Below are 19,135 nucleotides of genomic sequence, written 5' to 3'. Positions count from 1 at the left end.
TCAGTGGTTCACTCCCCAAATGGCTGCAATGGCCGGGGCTGAGTCAGACTGAAGCCAAGAACCTGGAACTCCATCTGGGTCTCCTACATGGGTGCAGGGGCCCAAGCACCTGGGCCATCTTCTGCTACTTTCCCAGGCACAGTAGCAAGGAGCTGGATGGGAAGTGGAGCAGCCAGGACAGGACCAGTGCTCACAGGGATGCTGCCACAGGCCAGCCCAGGTTGATGTTTCTTAAATCTCTCAATCTCTAACTTCCCGCCCCTACCTTCATGTTGTATGGTAGTGGAAGAAGTGTTTCACTTGACTGTATGATCTCCCACCTTCTAGATGTCTGATTTTGTAGCTCCTTCAAGTTCATGTGGAGGAACAAATCGTGGGGGGGGGGGGGGGCGGGTCAGGGAGATCAGGGATGAGGCGGGATAGGAGGGGCAGCTCAGGGAGAAGGGAAGAATGGGATGCAGGTTCGTGATGGAGAGGGACTGAGGGTGTGTGTGTGTGTGTGTGTGTGTGTGTGTGGTTTCCTGGCCCAGGGACGGCACAGGCTTGGTGTCCTCAGGGAGGAGTGGGCGGCACCTGACAGCACTGACTTGGTGACCTTGCCATCCCCCCGCCCCGCAGGTTCCCCCTGAAGGACTGGCCCGGCTGCAGGCCTGGCTGCGGCACATGCGCCGTGAGCACTAGGTGCCCAGCTGCCACCAGCACCTGTGCAGCGAACATTTGGCGCCCTCCTGCTTCCAGTGGCGCTGGGGCGTGCGCTACCTGCGGCCCGACGCGGTGCCCTCCATCTTCTCCCGGGTGCCACCCGGCAAGGTGAGCGCTGGGTGGAGCTACTGCTGGAGTGTGACCACCCGCCGGCTCCCTCTGGGACTCCCACCGGTGCGTTCTGAGCCCCAGCCCTCCCCTTCCGGGGGAAATTCCATTCCTGAAGTCTGGCCTTTCCGAAGGGAAGTCCCCCTGGAGACAGACCCCTGAGCCCTTACCTCCTGAGGGCTGTCCCCTTGGAGTCCGGCCCTGAGCGCCCTCCACCCCCTGCCTTGTCTTCCAGAGCCGGCGGACGAGCAGAAGGCCGGAGAAACCAGCTGCGCCGCCGCCGCGAGAGACCGCAGCCCTGCCCTGAGGCCCCGCGGCCCGGCCTCTAACCCGGTGCACCTGTTGGTGCTGGGGCCCGCATCCCGGGTCTGGGAGGCGGCGGCCACCGTGCTCCTGACCCCACTGCCCCTTCCGCCCACTCCCGCGGGGCCGCGCCCTGGCGTCACTGCCCAGCGCGCCGGGGCGGGGCTGGGCTGGGCGCGGTGTTGGGAGCGCTGCAGCGGCGGGTGCGGAGGCTGCAGCGGCGCCACGCGCGGCACCAGGCGCAGCTGCGGGCGCTGCAACTGCACGGGCAGAGCCTGTTGGCGCGGGCGCGCCGGGGCCTGGCGCGGGCTGCGAGTGCGGCCCGGCAGCCCCACAGCGGCTAGCCCAGACCACCCAGTGCTTCCGATAAACTGGGCTCCCATATTGGAAACTCAGAAATTTGCATCCATTTCCAAGTCGCCAGCTTTAATTGGAAGGGAGAAAAGAAAAAGAAAAGAAAGAAAGAAAAAGAACCTGACGGGCCGGCGCCGTGGCTCAATAGGCTAATCCTCCACCTTGCGGCGCCGGCACACCGGGTTCTAGTCCCGGTCGGGGCGCCGGATTCTGTCCCGGTTGCCCCTCTTCCAGGCCAGCTCTCTGCTATGGCCAGGGAGTGCAGTGGAGGATGGCCCAGGTGCTTGGGCCCTGCACCCCATGGGAGACCAGGAAAAAGCACCTGGATCCTGGCTCCTGCCATCGGATCAGCGCGGTGCGCCGGCTGCAGCGGCGGCCATTGGAGGGTGAACCAACGGCAAAAGGAAGACCTTTCTCTCTCTGTCTCTCTCTCACTGTCCACTCTGCCTGTCAAAACATTAAAAAAAAAAAAAAAAAAAAAAAAGAACCTGACAATGGGAAGCCCTCACTGGTTGGAGCTGAGTACTGGCTGCTCTGTTAGTTAATCATCTTTAAGGAGTCTTGCTCCGTGCCTGCCATTGAGTTAGTAACTTAGTGAAGACTTGCCATGAGCATGATGTTACGGCTGTCCCCATTTTCCAGATGAAAAAATGGAGGCACAGAGCATTCCTGTGACTTCCCTAAGTCAGGAAGCCAGGCCCAGCTGTCTGACCCAGAGGCGGCCAGTGCACGGGGCCTGTGGCAGAGCTCCCTGCTTGGCCCATGTGGGGCTTGTCTGCAGCCCCCTGGGGGAGCCCCAGGCCCCATCTAAAGCCCTTTGCCTCTGTTATTTTACTGCTGGGTTGGTAGTGAGGGCTGGGGTGGGGTGGGGGGAGATTCTCATGTCTGAAAATCAGTGTTTGCCCAGACCTACTGCTTAAAGCCCCAGGGCCAAGTTTGAGGTCCCAACCTAGCACCCATGGTCCTCCAAGCCCTCTGTAGATGGGTGAGGAATGCAGACAGAGCTAGGGCGTTAGCTACAGGCAGAGGGTTCGGAAGGAGCCCTACCACATCTCCATAGCTAAGGAGTCCCCAGCTGGCAGCCAGCGAGTGGAGCGTGAGCCCACACAGTGATTTGGCCTCACTAGTGCTCTAAAGCAATTCTGCTCTTTGCAGAGGCTCAGCAGATCTCACGGCGCCGGCTTCATGTCCCCAGGTACCAGCAGTCAGCTGGGCTGTAGCGTGGCTGCTGCCCCTGGGGCTTGAGACTGGGGGCCTGGGCGAGGGCAGAGTTCACACTGGGCCTGGGGCTCGCCAGGGCCCTGAGCTGACTCTCTCTCTCTCCCTTCCTCCCTTCTCTCCCCCCACCCCTTCTCTCACACTCTGTCTTTCTGACTCCGTATTTCTGTTCCCCTGCCCCCCTCATTTCTCGGTGCATCTCTCTATGCCCACATATCCGTGTGCCCTTCCGTCTCCCTGCCCCTCGCATCTGTCTCCTGTGTCTTCCCCCCACATCTCTCCCTATTTTCCCATGCTACTGGCTCTCTCTCTCTCTCTCTTTTTTTTTTTTTTTTTTTTTTTTTTTTTTTTTTTTTTGACAGGCAGAGTGGACAGTGAGAGAGAGAGACAGAGAGAAAGGTCTTCCTTTGCCTTTGGTTCACCCTCCAATGGCTGCCGCAGCTGGCGCACCGCGGCCGGCACACCGCGCTGATCCGATGGCAGGAGCCAGGTGCTTCTCCTGGTCTCCCATGGGGTGCAGGGCCCAAGCACTTGGGCCATCCTCCACTGCACTCCCGGGCCACAGCAGAGAGCTGGCCTGGAAGAGGGGCAACTGGGACAGAATCTGGCACCCCGACTGGGACTAGAACCCGGTGTGCCAGCGCCGCAAGATGGAGGATTAGCCTAGTGAGCCGCGGCGCCGGCTGCTACTGGCTCTCAAACTGACTTCCCTGTCTCCCCATATCTCTGTGTTCGTGACCCCTCCTGCCCCTGCTGGTCTGTCCCTCTCCCTCTCCCTCCCCTGTGTTCCTCACCTCTGCCTTTTCCCCGGGACGGCATAGTTCCCGGGACCTGAGGAATCCCAAACCATCACTGTCATCTGTGGAGGGCCTGACGTGGCCGTGGTCCTGGCCCAGGGCCCTGAACCTCCCACGCTGGCTGCCAAGCCTGAGCTTCAGGCCACCCGGCCCCCCCAGTGCGTAAGGCCCAGCACGGATGCTGTGGAGAGACAGAAGACAGAAGATGGAGGACAGGAGACGCCTTGTGCCTGGGCTTGGCCCAGCCCTGCTGCCCGTGTCTGCGGAGCAGCAGAGCCTCCCTCCAGCACTGGATTTCCACCACCCCCTCCTGGAGACCTCATGAACCTTAGAGGGGACCTGGACCCAAGTCCCCTGAGCACCGGGCCCCTGCTACCCGCAGCTCCAATCTTTCCAGTCAGTGATAACCTCTGAGCAGAACCAGGGTCAGGGTTTGGGGACAGGAGAGTTGCTCCTGGTCCTGCTGAGCCCCTCATGCCCTTTGCCGGGCTCAGTGCCAAGCTGGGGACCCAGCAGTGTGCATGGCCGGAAAGCATCCCTGCGCTCAGGGGGCTTGCATTCGGCTTGGGCAGAAGAGGAGCTGGCAAACTAATCAACCAGGTCGCTTCAGAGCGTGATAAACGCTGTAAGGACTGAGTGGAAGTGTAACTGAGAGGCGGGTCGGGGGAGAGGGCTCCCCGGGGAGGTGACTTGGAGCAGAGACCTGGCTGATGAGGAGGAGCTGGCCTGGAAGGCGTGTGGGCCAGCAGGGCAGGGGAGGCGCAGCTCCTCATGCCCAGCCCAGTGTTGCTGTGAACACTGAAGGAAGGAGGGGGGGGGCAGGGAGAAACTTTAGACAGAGCAGAGAAGGTGTCATTGAAAAGACACCAGCACGAGTCAGTGAAACCCTGAGAGGGCAGACGGGGAACCATGCAGGGATCTGGGGGAAGAGCATTCCAGACAGGAGGGACATCCAGCGCAAAGGTCCTGGGGTAAGGGAGACCAAGGGGCCAGTATGGCTGCGGTGGAGTGACCAAAAGGGAGCGGGACGAGGTGAGATGGAAGAGATGACAGGCCAAGTCCACAGGGCCGTGGGCCTCAGTTGAGAGCACTGGCTTTTATCTGGAACAAGGTGCAGCAAGCAGATGCCTTCGAGTCAAGGGGAGCACGGATGCGACAGGTGTTAGTAGGTCCCTGTGGCTGCGTGCAGGGAGCAGCCCTGGGGGGTGGGGTGGGGGAGCAGAGAGAGCAGGGAGGTGATGACAGGCCAGGAGCAAAGTCCAGGGCTGGGGAAGAGGTCATGAGGATGAGGGGAGGAAAGCAAAGCCACCCAGCCTCCTTCAGGCTGGGGTGAGGTGGGGCAGAGCAGGCAACAGGCAGCCTGGGGGTGAGGCCGAGCCAGGAGGCCCCTGGGGGGAGACAGGTTCAGAGAGGGCTGGAGGGGTCTGCCAGCAAGTCTGCCCCGGGGCTCTGCTAAGGCCATGCGCAGGGGTTAATTTTCATGTCGGCTCCATCACTTACTGGCCGCGCACCCTTGGGCAGGGCAGGCGGCTTAAAACGCCGCGGGCCTGAGTCAACGCTGTGTGAGCACTGAATGAGTGCGGTGAGGGCACCGTGGTGATGGGCGTCGACGCCCCGTGTATGTAGGTCGGGCGCGGAGAGGGGTTAGGTCCGAGGTTCCACACGGAACACCCAGCACCGCCGCACACCGAGCCCCTGGCTTTCAGCGGCCTGGCCTGCAGTGCGGGCAGCGGTTCCGGAGGACATCACAGCAGGGGCGGATAAACAGCCTGTGCCTGCTTCCACACCCTTCCCCGTGCATCTCCTGGGCTCCCGATCCTCCGTGTCTGGCGCCTTCCCATCGCTGCCTCCGGCCCCTTCATCGATGCGTTGCCAGCAGCCTCCCAGCATCTCCTCCCCAGCGCCCGACTTAGGGTAGCACTGCGCATGCGCCGCCAGCGCCCCTCCCTCTCCACCCCCATCCCCCGTCGGTGTCTGGGCCTCGTCCCCTTCTCTGTCTCGCTCTCCTTCCCCATCGCGTCCCCTGGCACCGACACCCCGTTCTGGCCGCGGTCTCCTCAGCCGCCGCTCTGCTTCCTGGCCCCATCCAGCCGAGGTAAGGTGGGAAGAGGCAGCCCCGCGCAGAAGGGGAGGGGCGAAGCATCCTGCATCCCGAGATAAACAAACCCGGGGAGGGGGCGGTCGGCACCGACACGGAGGGGCTTGACGCGGGAGAAGAATGGGGGGCTGGGCCTGGGGCAGGTGGCAGGCGCTGGGCGCCCATGCCGGGCCCTCTGATGGGGAACGGGGATCCTTACGGCTGCCCGAGAGCCAGAGCTGGATGCGCGGAGGCCACCCGGGGCTCCGGGCGCACCTGGGGGCTCGGACCCCCGAGCCTCTGGGCGCCCTTTCTAGCTCATCTTTGCCTCCAGGATTTGCTCGAAGGCCGCCCCCGAATACGCACCCGCCCCCTGAGGGCCACCGAGGACCATGACTAAGACGGATCCCGCCCCAATGGCCCCACCGCCCCGAGGGGAGGAGGAAGAAGAGGAGGAAGAGGAGGAACCTGTCCCTGAGGCCCCCAGCCCCACCCAGGAGCGCCGGCGGAAGCCTGTCGTGCACCCCTCGGCGCCTGCCCCCCTCCCCAAGGACTACGGTAACCACTAACCCTTGAATCTGACCTGCACCCTTCAGTGGCTCAGCAGAGTGGGCTGAGTTCTGTTGGTGGCCATGGTGGGGGGATTCTGGGGAATTTGAAGGTGGCCTGGAGGGGTTTGGCACCCCTCCGCCTCCATTAATTCATTCATCCACAGGAGAATAGAATTGGACTGATCTGAATCCTTAACCCATGACACATCACTCATTCAGCCACTCAACAAGCATGCATTGAAAGCCGCTGTGGACCTGGCTCTAGTCTAGGAGCTGAGGCCACAGCATGGAGCAAGGGAAACCCAGCCTTTGCCCTGAGAGAACGAACAGGCCTTAAAGCCAGCCACACAAATAAGTATAAGAATGCAATATAATGGCAAGACACGAGGACAGTTATGTTTACCAAGAGCAGAATGCTGCAAGGGCTTTTTCTTTTCTTTTTTAAAAAAGATGTATTTATTTGAAAGGCAAAGTGACAGAGAGGGAGAGACTATCCACCTGCTGGTTCACTCACCGAATGGCTGCAAGGGCCAAGAACCTGGAACTCCATCCAGATCTCCCCTGTGGGTGGCAGGGGCCAAGCGCCTGGGCCATCTTCTGCTGCTCTCCCAGGGGGCATTAACAGGGAGCTGGATCGGAAGTTCAGCATCCGGGCTGGCGCTCTGATGTGGGGGCCAGTGCTCCACAGCGCCAGCCCCCACAGGAGCTTTACAAGATAGGGTTTCTGGGGCTGGTGTTGTGGCGCAGCTGCTGCCTAAGAGTCCCGGTGCTCCACTTCCGACCCAGCTCCCTGCTAGTGCACCTGGGAAGGCAGCGGAGGATGGCCCAAGTGCCTGGGCCCCTGCTACCCATGTGGGAGACCTGGATGGAGTTGCAGGTTCCTGGTTTGGGCTGTTGTAACCATTTCGGGGAGTGAACCAGCATATGAAAAATCCCCCCCATAACTCTGAATTTCAAATAAATAAAATAACTCTTTGGGGGAAAAAGAAGAAGACATGATTTCCCCGAGGAAGTACCATTGGGGAGACTCCAGGGGAATGGTCAGGGGAGAGGCTCCCAGAGCAGGTAACCACAGCGGGAGAGGCTCCGAGGCCGGACGGCGTGGAGCTGCGGGGCCACCTCTCGGAGAATCTGAGTGTCCATCATGTACACGGCACTACTTTCTCAGCACTCCTCCTCTGGGGTGAACCCCAGGCTGAGGGATGGGCATTTAATGGTGAGGGATCTTTCCCTCCCTGCTCTCAGGAGGGAAGGAGGGGCCAGACAAGGGAGCAGATAAATCAATCGGGTAACTTCAGCTGGGAGTGAGAGCTATGAAAGAAATAAAATGTGGAGATATGATACGCAGTGGCCAGGGGGCAGCTACTAGAGACAGACTGGCCAGAGCAGGCTTTTCTGAGGAGGCAGCGTTTAGGCTGAGACCCACAGGAGAGCTGGAAAGAGGGAGCTGTAGGCAGAAATCAAGTACCAAGGCCCTGAGGCAGAACTGAGCTTGGAACAGGAAGATCTCGGAGCTGCATTCAGGGCATGATCAGAGATGAGGTGAGAGATTGGCATGGGCCAGGTCTAGAAGTGCGAACTTCGGGTATATCCTAAGTGTGATACAGGGAGAGCAGTTTGTATGGGGGACAGCATTTTAAAAGCAGAGAAAATATAGGTCCAATCGGTAGTGTTAATGACTCCCTCTGGCTATGGGGGAAGAGAGGAACGGAGCGCAACCAGAGTTGGCTCTAGAAGCGCATTTTAGAAGACACTGGCTGGGAATCCCCAGCAGCTGTGAGATTCAGAAACTAGGAAACAGGTTCAGAGTTGGCATTTCCAGGAAAGACGCCATCTGTGGTTAGGGCACCCACTAACGGTGGATCAGAGAGACTAGAGTTCACTTCAATGTGACAGCAAAATTGGAAAGTTATCTGGGGCCCAGGGCAGGGAGGGGCCTCACCCAAGGGGACGGCAAAGCTTTCTTTGGAATTTTGCCTGGATGTGGCTATGGCCCTGTGGCCCAGGAATGGTCTGAGGGTCTGGGCTCCAAGGACCCCTCCTTGTTGACTCAGGACAGTCTAGTAGTAGAATGTGAAGGACTTTGGGCATGTGGCCTAGGACAGGAGGAAGGCTAGGGTTGGCTCCAAGAGGAAATTGTTTGGTCCATTTTTCTGTTCATCAGCAAGGATTGACTAAGCATCTGTTGTGTGCCAGCCGCTGTGCCCGACCTGTGGCTAAGAGTGAACAAGGCTGACCTGGACTGGAAGCACTCCGTTTGCAGCCTAGTGAGGGCAGTCGCAGAGAGGAAGAGGAAGGAAATGGAGGGAAGAGCAGAGGGTGAGAGGAGGGGGGACAGGAGAGAGAGGAGGGAGCACCCTGTGAGTGGCGATGCCGTTGTGGCGTGACTGAAGTAGGGCAGGTGATCGGTGGAGTCTTCTCTGAGGAGGTGCCGTGCACAGAGCCTTGTGAAGATCTGGGGGTGGGCAAAGCAGGTGGCCTGGCGCAGTGGAGGGACAGAGGACCACTGTGGCCGGAGGGGGCCGAGTGCAAGGGGCAGGGCAGAGAAGCAAGGGGGACAGATTGTGCAGGGCCTCCTGGCTGTGTGGTCTGTGCTGAGTGGGATGGGAGCCAGGGGAGGGTTCTGAGTCAGGGAGGGCTATGACGGGACTGCGGGTTTTAAAGGAGCCCACAGGCTGATTTCTGGCCGCTTCTATGTGGCATTTTCCTGGGCTGTGTATGACTGGTCATTTGCTTATTCATCTACCCTGCACTGAGTCCCGGCCCCATGCCAGGCCCTGTGCTGGGTGGTAGTGTCGCCACAGAGAGCAGAGTGCGCCGTTGGGGGAGGTGGAGGTGCCTCCGTGTCACTGGCTGGCCACAGGTGGGATCCTGGTCACTCATGGATGCATTGTATGTGGACTGCACAGTATTTGAAACGTGTGAGAGTTTTCTTAAAAGCAGGACTTCTGGCTTTTTTACTTGTGTACTTTTTACTCTCACTATTCGGCTAGACTCTACTTTGCCAGGGCAACCGTGGGCTAGCGTGCTAGCAGCCCCCTTGGGTGCGCAGGCTCGAGGTGCTGCACTCCTTATCGTACTTCTGCATCCAGGGGTGGAGTTCCCTGCTTGTAGGAGCTGCCACATCTTCCAGTTTTTTCGAGAGACACTGGGCATCAAGACTGTTATGTGAAACCTCATGCTGGCCTTATAGAACATTCCTAGGGGTTGCATGTGGCCCGCGATCCACCAGTTTGAGACCTTAGAGCTCTTCTAGGGCCTATAAGTCTCCTGCCTCGTTGGGAAGGGAGATGCCGGCTGCCCTGACCTTGGACTTCTTGCCACCAGCCTTCACATTCTTCGATCCCAATGACCCCGCGTGCCAGGAGATCCTGTTTGACCCCCAGACCACCATCCCGGAGCTGTTCGCCATCGTGCGCCAGTGGGTGCCCCAAGTCCAGCACAAGATAGACGTCATTGGCAATGAGGTAGGAAAACTGGGGAAGCCAGGGAGGCAGGGGATGCGAACCCCCCACATTTGGGTAACTTTCCCGGGGCCTCTGGGATGTCCAGATTCTGCGTCGGGGCTGCCACGTGAACGATCGGGATGGACTGACCGACATGACACTGCTCCACTATGCGTGCAAGGCCGGAGCCCACGGAGTCGGTGAGCCACGAGACCCAAAACCTGGGCCCCCAGACCCGGCACCCTCAGGCCCTAACAGCCCCATCAGGGGCTTGGAGCGGAAGATTCCCATGGGCAGAAGCCCCGGGCTTCCCTGTGCTCCGGGTGCACGCCCTGGGGAGGGTGTTCCGAGCTGACCGGTGGCTATGACGCAGGCGATCCCGCGGCGGCCGTGCGCCTCTCGCAGCAGCTGCTGGCGCTGGGCGCGGACGTGACCCTGCGCAGCCGCTGGACCAACATGAACGCGCTTCACTATGCGGCCTATTTCGACGTCCCTGATCTCGTGCGGGTGCTGCTGAAGGGGGCGCGGCCCCGAGGTGAGGAGGGGGAGGCACGTGGCTGGCAGTGGGCAGGGCCCAGCTGAAGAAGGAAACCCGAAGCGGGAGGAAGGCGACTGGGGTTGGGGGAGCGAGGTCCTGGCTGAGGGAGGGGCGGATGTGGAGTGCCGAGTGCGGGCCACAGGTCGGCTGGGAGGGGCGAGGACCAGGATCCAATAAGGTACGGGAGGTGGAGCTCAGCGGTCCCCAACCCCAGGGAAAGGCAGAACCTGGGTGGGAGAGGCCCGGTCTCTGCGCGGGGGCGGGTGGAGAGACACCTGGAGGTGGGTAGAGCGCCAGAGCCCCACTCTCACCTGGAAACCTGTTCTCCATCCGCGTCTCAGTGGTGAACTCCACGTGCAGTGACTTCAACCATGGCTCAGCCCTGCACATCGCTGCCTCCAACCTGTGCCTGGGCGCCGCCAAATGTCTGCTGGAGCACGGTGCCAACCCGGCACTGAGGGTACCGCCACCCTGGCCTAACCCCGGGACCTCCTGCTCTCCCCTGGCCCCCACAGCCCCCCCCCCACCTCCCCTGCAGTGTTCCTTGTCGGGTGAAGGCTATTAGAAGCCCTGGTTTACAAGGGGGAAACTGAGGCAGACAGATTAGATTTGTCCACAGTCACCCAGCGAAGATTACCTTTTCTTTCCACCCTGCCCGACCCCGGGCAGGTGTAGACAGGATCTGAAGCCCCCCGCAAAAGCTGCATTCGGCCCTCTGCGGATCAGTGGGTTGGGGCCCCTATAAGCCTTCAGTATGATCTTTGGCTTCTTGACTCTTCTGTCATTAGATCCCCTCCCAACAGAAAGGACTCTGCACAGATATCTCGGCAGGGGGCCATGGCCTAGGTTTCTGGGATCCTGCCTCTTCTCTTCCCCACTGGCCTATCCCCAGTGTCCATCCCCCACCCCACCCTATGGCTGCATTACAGGCTGGGGCCTGACCCCTCCCCCCCATCAAGGGCGTGTCCCCTAGCACTGGCGTGTGGTCCTCATTCCCTATTGGCTACACCAGCGTCCTACCTTCAATTACCTGTCACACATCCCCAGTCCAGGGTCTCAGGGGTGGACTTCCCTGGGGAAGGTCCCAGGGTGTGACATGCCCCCCTCTTCCCATTGTCCCCCAGAATCGAAAAGGACAGGTGCCAGCAGAAGTGGTCCCAGATCCTATGGACATGTCCCTGGACAAGGCGGAGGCAGCACTGGTGGCCAAGGAGCTTCGGACACTGCTGGAGGAGGCTGTGCCGCTGTCCTGTGCCCTCCCCAAGGTCACACTACCCAACTACGACAACGTTCCCGGCAATCTCATGCTGAGCGCACTGGGCCTGCGCCTGGGAGACCGCGTGCTGCTGGACGGCCAGAAGGTCAGTGTCTGGGGTGGGGTGGGGGTGAGACCCAGCCCCCTCGTCCCTCGGAGGTGAGCCCTTGGGTTGGTCTGCCCCGTCCCCACCACTCACCAGTACTTTATGTCGCTCCCCTTCTTCGTGGAGGAACGACACAGGACCCTGTGCTGTTCTTTCGTCTGCTCGGCCCTCCCTGGGTTTGCTGCTGGTTCTTCCCGGGTTGGCTACCGTCCCTTCCACCTCCGTGGAAGGGCGGTTCCCCCTGCCACATTCCCCACTTCCGCGGGGGAGCGGCACACCGCCGGCCGGCTCTCTCGGGGGCTGCACAGGTGTTCCTTCAGATAGATGTTCCCCTTAGATGTTCCTGGTGCATGTTGTCTCTCTCCTCCTTTATAGTCCTCTTCCACCAATCCCAACTCTGCTACCCACACGCCGAGTACGCTGCTCTCCTCCAATCAGGAGCAGGTCCTACAGTTTGTCAAGTTGGTGAGAGGCAGCTGGGTAGAAGCTGTTTTCTCCTCTCCCAGCGCCATATTGTGGGAGAGCAGATGCATAGAATAAGTCTTAATTCCAGTAACTTAGTCTAGTCCGAGTTGCTCCCAGTTGCTCCCCACACTTTACTTCACCTGACGATTGTCCTGTGCATGCCTTTGTGCCTTGCCCCGTGCTCCGCTCTTGGTCAGTCCTAGGGCACGGGGAGGGGGTTTCTAGCACCTGACAGGGACAGCCCTGAGCAGTCGTGGCTGTGATTGGGAAGCCGGGCAGAGGGGTCAGAGCAGCTCTGTGCACCTGTGGCTCCCCCAGGGTCTCGTGGTTCCCAGTCAGGCTCCACCTCCACTCTCAGAGTGGTCGGGACGTTGGCCAGGAAAGTGCAGGCCAGCGTGACGGGGGTGTGATGGAGGTGTGACAGGGGTGTGAGGGGGGATGCACCCGAGCACCCAACCTGGACGAGGAGTGAACCAGGAAAAGGCAAGGAGAGCAGGCGTATCGCGGGCAGAGGGTCTTTACCCACCCAAGCTCTCGGACTTGCCTTCACTTTTTAGTTCTAATTCCCTGGATCACAGCAGGCCTGCAGGCCCCTGGACAGACCGGGATTTTGCCTCTTATGCAGCAGGACACCGCAGAAGCCATATTTTGTTTCCTGATCAGGGGTTCGGCGTGGGTCAGCCCCTCCTCCAGAAAGCTGTCTGTGTGTGACCTAACCAGATCCACGGGGGATTTCTGAAAGGGTGGACTGACTCTCCCCAGTTTACCCCCCAGAAGCTGCAGGAGGCTCCAAAGTCTGAGGACATGCACAGCTGTCATGCGCTCAGGCAGATCTTGGCGCTGCCACCTGTCAGCTGTGGGGCTGATGCCCGTGATCCCACCTCTGGACATCTCGGGGCGGGGGTGGGGGGTGAGGCCCTTAACCCAGAGCCTGTGGCATGCTCTGGGCTCTTTGTGTACGAAGCACTGTTCTGGACCCCGTACAGCTATTAGCCCATTTTATAGACCAGGAATCGAGGTGTGGCAAGGTGAAGGGCTCACGGCAGCCAAGCCACTTGGTATGTACTAAAAGCAGCCATCCCATGAGGCGAGTTGTTATCCTCTTTCCCGGATAAAACCGAGGCCCAGGAAGTCCCCTGACCAAAGCTACAGCACAGTGGTAGCCAGCATTTGCTGATCCCCGCCCGGTAGACTTTCTTGTGACGGCGGTGAGGTTGTGTCCAGCAACCTAGCCACAAGCCACTTGTGGCTACTGAGCACAGGAAGTTTGGCTACTATGGTTGAAGGGAAGCGTTTTTAAATTTAGCTTAAATGTAAACTGAGGCATGTGCTGAGTGGCTTGTTACTAGGCAGGGCGGCTCTGTTACAACCCTGTGGGGCGGGTGGGAGTAATTTCTGTTCCCATTTCACAGGTAAGGAAACTGAGGCCCAGAGCCTCAGTCATATTCATGGAACCAGTAGACTGTGATGTCTGAGCTGGGGTCGGAGCCCAGGACTCTCTCATCTGCCCCACCATGCTGCCTGCATGCCAGGGTCTACCATGACCCCCAAAGACCCCTTCCCAAGCCGTAGCCTCCTTTGTCTCCCCAGACGGGCACGCTGCGGTTCTGCGGGACCACCGAGTTCGCCAGCGGCCAGTGGGTGGGCGTGGAGCTGGACGAACCTGAGGGCAAGAATGATGGCAGTGTTGGGGGCGTCCGGTACTTCATCTGCCCTCCCAAGCAGGGTCAGTCCCACCCGGGGTCCAAGAGGGGCGGGGAGGGTGGTGGGGGAGGTCTGCCCAGTAGCTCGGATGCTGCTGTCTGGGAATGGGGCCTATGGGTTGAAGACAGGGCCATGGGCAGAGGCTGGGCAACTTCAAGCCCAGGCTCTGTGTCCCCCAGGCCTCTTTGCCTCCGTGTCCAAGATCTCCAAAGCAGTGGATGCACCCCCTTCATCTGTCACCTCCACACCCCGGACGCCCCGGATGGACTTCTCTCGTGTCACTGGCAAAGGCCGAAGGGAGCACAAAGGTTGGAGGGGAGACTGTGGGGCGGGAGGGCTGGTCCTGGGGGCGCGCTGTGCACAGCTCAGCTTCTGCGACTGGTCCTGGGGGTACGCTGTGCACAGCTCAGCTTCTGCGACTGGTCCTGGGGTGCGCTGTGCACAGCTCAGCTTCTGCGACTGGTCCTGGGGTGCGCTGTGCACAGCTCAGCTTCTGCGACTGGTCCTGGGGGCGCGCTGTGCACAGCTCAGCTTCTGCGACTGGTCCTGGGGTGCGCTGTGCACAGCTGAGGCCTGGACTCCAGTGTGAGAGGACGAGTTCTGAGTTCCTGGCTGCAGGGACTCTGCATTGGCTCTGCTCGGTTCTTGGAAGGACCTGTGGGTTCCCTGCCTCACTTGCCCTGCGGTTTCCTCCAGCTTTAGGGAAGAATCTGTGGCGTTCCTGGCTTTTCTTTATTTTTTATTTTTTTTGACAGGCAGAGTGGACAGTGAGGGAGAGAGACAGAGAGAAAGGTCTTCCTTTGCCGTTGGTTCACCCTCCAATGGCCGCTGCAGCCGGTGTGCTGCGGCCGGCGCACCGCGCTGATCCGATGGCAGGAGCCAGGAGCCAGGTGCTTCTCCTGGTCTCCCATGGGGTGCAGGGCCCAAGCACCTGGGCCATCCTCCACTGCACTCCCTGGCCACAGCAGAGGGCTGGCCTGGAAGAGGGGCAACCGGGACAGAATCCGGCGCCCCGACCGGGACTAGAACCCGGTGTGCCGGCGCCGCTAGGTGGAGGATTAGCCTAGTGAGCCGCGGCGCCGGCCCTATTTTTTAAGATTTAAATGTTTGAAAGGTGGAATGACAGAGAGAGAGAGAGAGAGAGAAAGAGAGAGAGAGAGAGAGAGACAGAGGTGTGGGGTGGGTGGGGGAAGACCTTCCATTCACTGGTTCACTGCAATAGCCAGGGCTGGGCCAGCCTGAAGCCAGGACTAGGAACTCCAGTCTCCCATGTGGGTGGCAGGGACTCAAGTACTTGAATGTCGTCTGCTTGCTCCCAGGTACATTAGCAGGAAGCTGAACCAGAAGCAGGGGTAGGCGATGGTCCAGGCACTCTGCTATAGGGTGGGGGTATCCCAAGCAGTGGCTTAACCCACTGTGCCACAACACTCCTAACATATTCATGTATATGAAAGGCAGTGTGACCCAGGGGAAGGGGAGACAGAGAGAGAGAATGGAGGTCCTGGCTTTTGTGACTTGATTTACTCTCAGACTCAACTCCCAGCCTCCTTTTTTTTTTTTTTTTTTATTTGAAAGTCTGAACAACAAAGACAGAAAGAGCTCCCATCTGCTGCTTCCCTGCCCAAATACCTGCAGTGGCTGGGACTGGGCTGGGCCGAAGCCAGGAGCTGGAAACTCAATCCAGCACAGGACCGGGACTCAGGGGTGGGGAGCAGGCCAGGCCTGGCGGCATCCTGACGCCCTTCTGCTGCAGGCTACTGCACAGCTGGCAGGAACCCACTGCCGCTGCTGCCCAGGGCGTGCACCAGCAGGGAGCCAGAGTCAGGAGCTGGATCTGGGTACTGAACCCAGGCACTCTGGTACAGGACACGTTCATCCAACCGGCCTCTTAACCGCCAGGCCAAACGCCTGCTGCCTACCTCATTTTGAAAGGATAATTTCTGGGGTCCTGACCTCTGACTCACTTTTCCCGTGGGACCGCATATCTTCAGTTTTCTTCATTCATTCGTTTTTTTTTTTTTTTTTTTTTTTTTAAATGGTGCTTTCTCGTCTGCTGTATCCTCAGGTTTGTAAAAGGATTTTGCATTTTGCAGATTCTATGACTCATTTCCCCTCCAGCTTACTAAGCTTACTATTGTTCTGGCTCCCTGCTACCTTGGATTCAGGTTCCCTTCAGATCCAGCCCCCCCTCCCCAATTCTGAGGCATGTTCTAGAGTTTCTGATCGACCTCAGGACATGGTTCCTACACTGGGGTTGTCCAGGTGGCGGGGGTCCTCAGCGCTGGCACCTTGGGTCCCACGTCCCACGCCTGCATCCTCTACCCCCCAGGCAAGAAGAAGACTCCATCATCTCCTTCTCTGGGCAGCCTGCAGCAGCGTGAGGGAGCCAAGGCCGAGGTTGGAGACCAAGTGCTTGTCGCAGGCCAGAAGCAGGGGGTCGTGCGCTTCTACGGGAAAACCGACTTCGCTCCAGGTGAGGACCGGGACTCTGGGGTGGGGGGCAGGCCAGGCCTGGCGGCATCCTGACGCCCTCCTGCTGCAGGCTACTGGTATGGCATCGAGCTGGACCAGCCCACGGGCAAGCACGATGGCTCGGTCTTTGGCGTGCGGTACTTCACCTGCCCCCCAAAGCACGGGGTCTTTGCGCCAGCATCCCGCATCCAGAGGTGAGCCCAAATCCCAGTCAGAGCCCCAGGTTCCCCCCTCTCCCATGGTCTCCTCTTGGACAGGCGGCACAGGTGAACACCCACATACCCTAGCACTTTCTTCATGGGCCCCCTGGGACGTGGCTCCCAGTCGGACCCTGGCCTCTTGTGGCTCTAACTTCTCTCATTCCCTGTGTCTCCCCAGGATTGGTGGATCTACCGATCCTCCTGGGGACAGTGTTGGAGCCAAAAAAGTGCACCAAGTGACAAGTGAGTTGGGGGCTGGGGTGTGGGAGGGACATGGAGTGGGGACGGGAGGAAGGCTCGTGGGTTCTCAGCTATGTGCCGGTGACAGAGTCTTTGGTATTTAACTGGGGAGACAGGGTCCCAGAGAGGACATGGGCCATAGGGTATGGGGATGTTCATGACAAGGCTCTGAGCAGGCACTGGAGACATGGGGAGGAATTGTGGGGCATGATAGATTTTATTGACAAGAGGTCCAGATGAATATTGGGAAGGTGGGGTCCAAGTGGGTACAGGGGATATGAATAGATATGAGTGACAAGGAGTCCAGGTGGGTACTGAGGACACGAGTGGGTCTGTCATCCCCTCACCTGAGACCCTGCCCTCTTCTCCAGTGACGCAGCCCAAACGCACCTTCACGACAGTCCGGACCCCAAAGGACATTGCATCAGAGAATTCTATCTCCAGGTGCGTGGCCAACCCTGTCCCCCCGCTTCCTGTGGGATGTTTAGGGAGAGGCATCCATGAGACCACTGGACACAGGGGTCTGGGGTTAGGAAAGCCCGTGACTAGCAAGCATATCCGGAAACAGTCTGCAGGGTGGGGGGATCCCCACTGCATCCTGGTGGCGTCAATTTTGGGGGGCAGGTAATTCCACACAAGTCTGAGAAGGCCAGGGTCAGGCAGAGGCAGAATCCAGAGAAGCCAAGGCCCAAACAGGGCGGGGAATGGGTGATGGACCAGAGGTGCCGGCCCCTGCCCCATCCCAAGGTGACCCGGGTCTCTCCTTTCCAGGTTGCTCTTCTGCTGCTGGTTCCCCTGGATGCTGAGGGCAGAGATGCAGTCTTAGAGGCCCTGGACACCCGACAGAGTCCCCTTAGCGTCTCCTGACACAGGAACCCCCAAGTCACCCTGAGATAGAGACCCAGTAACACATCCAGATTAGAACCCCCATTAGCCAGCCCTCGACCACGGAGGCCCCATTATTAACAGACTCCCCCATGAGACCCCCAATACAGACCCCATGTCACCCAGACAGATTCCCTGAGTAGCACCTTCAGGCTAGCCCCTTCCCCAACCCCTCAGAGCAGACCCCCCAGTGAACAGATTTCCATGTCACCCCAAATGATGGCGACCCTCTCCACCTAATGCTCCCCAACAGGCCATCCTTGAGTCACTCATCACTGGATCAGAACCCCCCATTAACAAAGACCCCACCCAAGTCCCCTTGAAATAAACACGGGTCCCACCCCCAGAGGAACAGACTTCATGCCACTACGCCCCATTTTACATCAATCCCCTTGAGATGTGACCCCATGGTCACCCCAAACCCCCAATCAGAGACTCCTTCCATTAATAAAGACTCCTGTTCTTACCCCTCAAGAAGAGATCCACCCTAACCAGCCCACTGTCACCCCCAGTTTACAGACACCAAAACAGTCCTGGAAGTGCTAATTACAGGACTCCAAGTCTTCCTGCCCTCTGCGCCCTCGAGAAAGCCCCAGTGCCTTGTATGAAGCCCCCCAACATGGCCCACAGCCCCTGTGCTGGCCAGGCTCCCAGAAAACTCTCTATTTTTTAATGACTTCCCCCTTTGGGGGACCCCAAAATTTGGAGGCCCCATTCTGGGACTCTGAGGAATCCCAAGCCTCAGAGTCCACATGTCCCAAACTCCTCTGTGCCCTCAAGCCCCAAAGCCCCTAACTCCCAGGACCCAAATCACAGAATCCCCAAATCCCCAGGGAATCCCAAATTTAAAAAAAATTCCAGCCCGAGTCCCCAGGAAAGCCGATCATGGGGTCCTTGTGCCGGGATGGAGAAGACTGCAGTCAAGATGCACTCCAGGCGCCGGCGCACCCCAAGCCCTGCTCACGGGCACGAGGAGACCCCAGACAGGAACTCCCATCCCTGCAAACGGGAGGACTTCAATGCCAAGTCCACAGATCTCAAGACACCCACATTCCAAGAGCCCCCAGTCCCAAGGGGACCCCTAAACCCTAAAGCCTCCATCTCTAATACATGGAAGGCCCTAAGACCCTGAGGGGATCCCAGATCTTGGAGCCCCACTTCAATCTGCATTCTGGTCACAGGTCCGAGTCCTGGAAAAGGACCTCACAGCACCTGGGCCAGACCAACAGCCTGAGGGCCAACCTGAAGGCCCAGGGGGGTCCAGGGTGGACCTGGGGCCCTGACCACCAAGGACAGCTCACGACTGCCCCTTCACTGCATGTCCCCAAACTCAGCATGACCCCTGTCCTCGTCAATAAAGACGTTTCTATGGCCTCTCTGTGTCCAGGTCATTGGGGTTGCGGCCCTGCCTCTGTACCTTTGCTGGGGGCGCACGGGAAAGGGTGTCCTTCCGTTAATCTAGCCTCCCTGTGGCACAGGCTGGAAAGGATGGCCAGGCCTGCGGGAAGGTCTTCTTACAGTCTCGCGTTCTTCCTGCGGCCGCCACGGCTGCCCCTCCCGTCTGGCCTCGCTCCGCAGCGTGGACGCGTTAGTTTCTGGAGTTCTGAGTGGCGGGTGCCAGCCGGAGACGCGTCTCGCCGCTATCCCTATGGCCAGAGACGCAGCCTATCACTGAGCGAGGGTGAAGGGGCGGGTCAAAAGAGTGAGAGCACCG

The 19,135-nt window shown here is 59.5% G+C and overlaps 2 protein-coding genes and 1 long non-coding RNA gene across 3 annotated transcripts; 2 read left to right on the top strand and 1 right to left on the bottom strand.

The window, feature by feature from the left end:
• Positions 1–648: 648 nt before the first annotated feature.
• Positions 649–4,019, top strand: THAP8 (THAP domain containing 8). The gene is given in 5 exon segments (XM_070062484.1): positions 649–810; positions 1,046–1,124; positions 1,127–1,257; positions 1,260–1,433; positions 3,507–4,019. Coding segments are annotated over 5 exon segments (921 nt in total). The 5' UTR covers positions 649–663; the 3' UTR covers positions 3,897–4,019.
• A 1,410-nt stretch (positions 4,020–5,429) lies between these two features.
• Positions 5,430–18,795, top strand: CLIP3 (CAP-Gly domain containing linker protein 3). The gene is made up of 14 exons (XM_070062479.1): positions 5,430–5,577; positions 5,894–6,117; positions 9,438–9,577; positions 9,663–9,756; positions 9,930–10,091; positions 10,436–10,554; positions 11,219–11,455; positions 13,511–13,646; positions 13,804–13,932; positions 15,954–16,097; positions 16,167–16,290; positions 16,475–16,539; positions 16,908–16,980; positions 17,308–18,795. The coding sequence occupies exons 2-14, from the start codon at positions 5,952–5,954 to the stop codon at positions 17,360–17,362; spliced, it is 1,644 nt and encodes a 547-aa protein (XP_069918580.1). The 5' UTR covers positions 5,430–5,577; positions 5,894–5,951; the 3' UTR covers positions 17,363–18,795.
• Positions 16,735–19,094, bottom strand: LOC138846493 (uncharacterized). Its single transcript, XR_011384014.1, has 2 exons — positions 18,839–19,094; positions 16,735–17,338 (listed from the first exon to the last, which is right to left on the bottom strand). It is a non-coding gene; the product is annotated as an uncharacterized lncRNA (long non-coding RNA).
• Between the last annotated feature and the right edge of the window lie 41 nt (positions 19,095–19,135).

This window comes from Oryctolagus cuniculus, chromosome 18, assembly GCF_964237555.1.
Source record: "Oryctolagus cuniculus chromosome 18, mOryCun1.1, whole genome shotgun sequence".
In the NCBI taxonomy this organism is placed as follows: domain Eukaryota; kingdom Metazoa; phylum Chordata; class Mammalia; order Lagomorpha; family Leporidae; genus Oryctolagus; species Oryctolagus cuniculus.
Note: the sequence above shows the minus strand (reverse complement) of the source record. Positions and strands in the feature narration are given on the sequence as shown.

Excerpts from the sequence above, each read along its gene's own strand:
- CLIP3 (XM_070062479.1), top strand. The coding sequence starts at position 5,952 with ATGACTAAGACGGATCCCGCCCCAATGGCCCCACCGCCCCGAGGGGAG. Across the intron at positions 6,118-9,437 it reads CCCCCTCCCCAAGGACTACG|CCTTCACATTCTTCGATCCC; the intron begins GTAACCACTAAC and ends TCTTGCCACCAG. Across the intron at positions 10,092-10,435 it reads GAAGGGGGCGCGGCCCCGAG|TGGTGAACTCCACGTGCAGT; the intron begins GTGAGGAGGGGG and ends TCCGCGTCTCAG.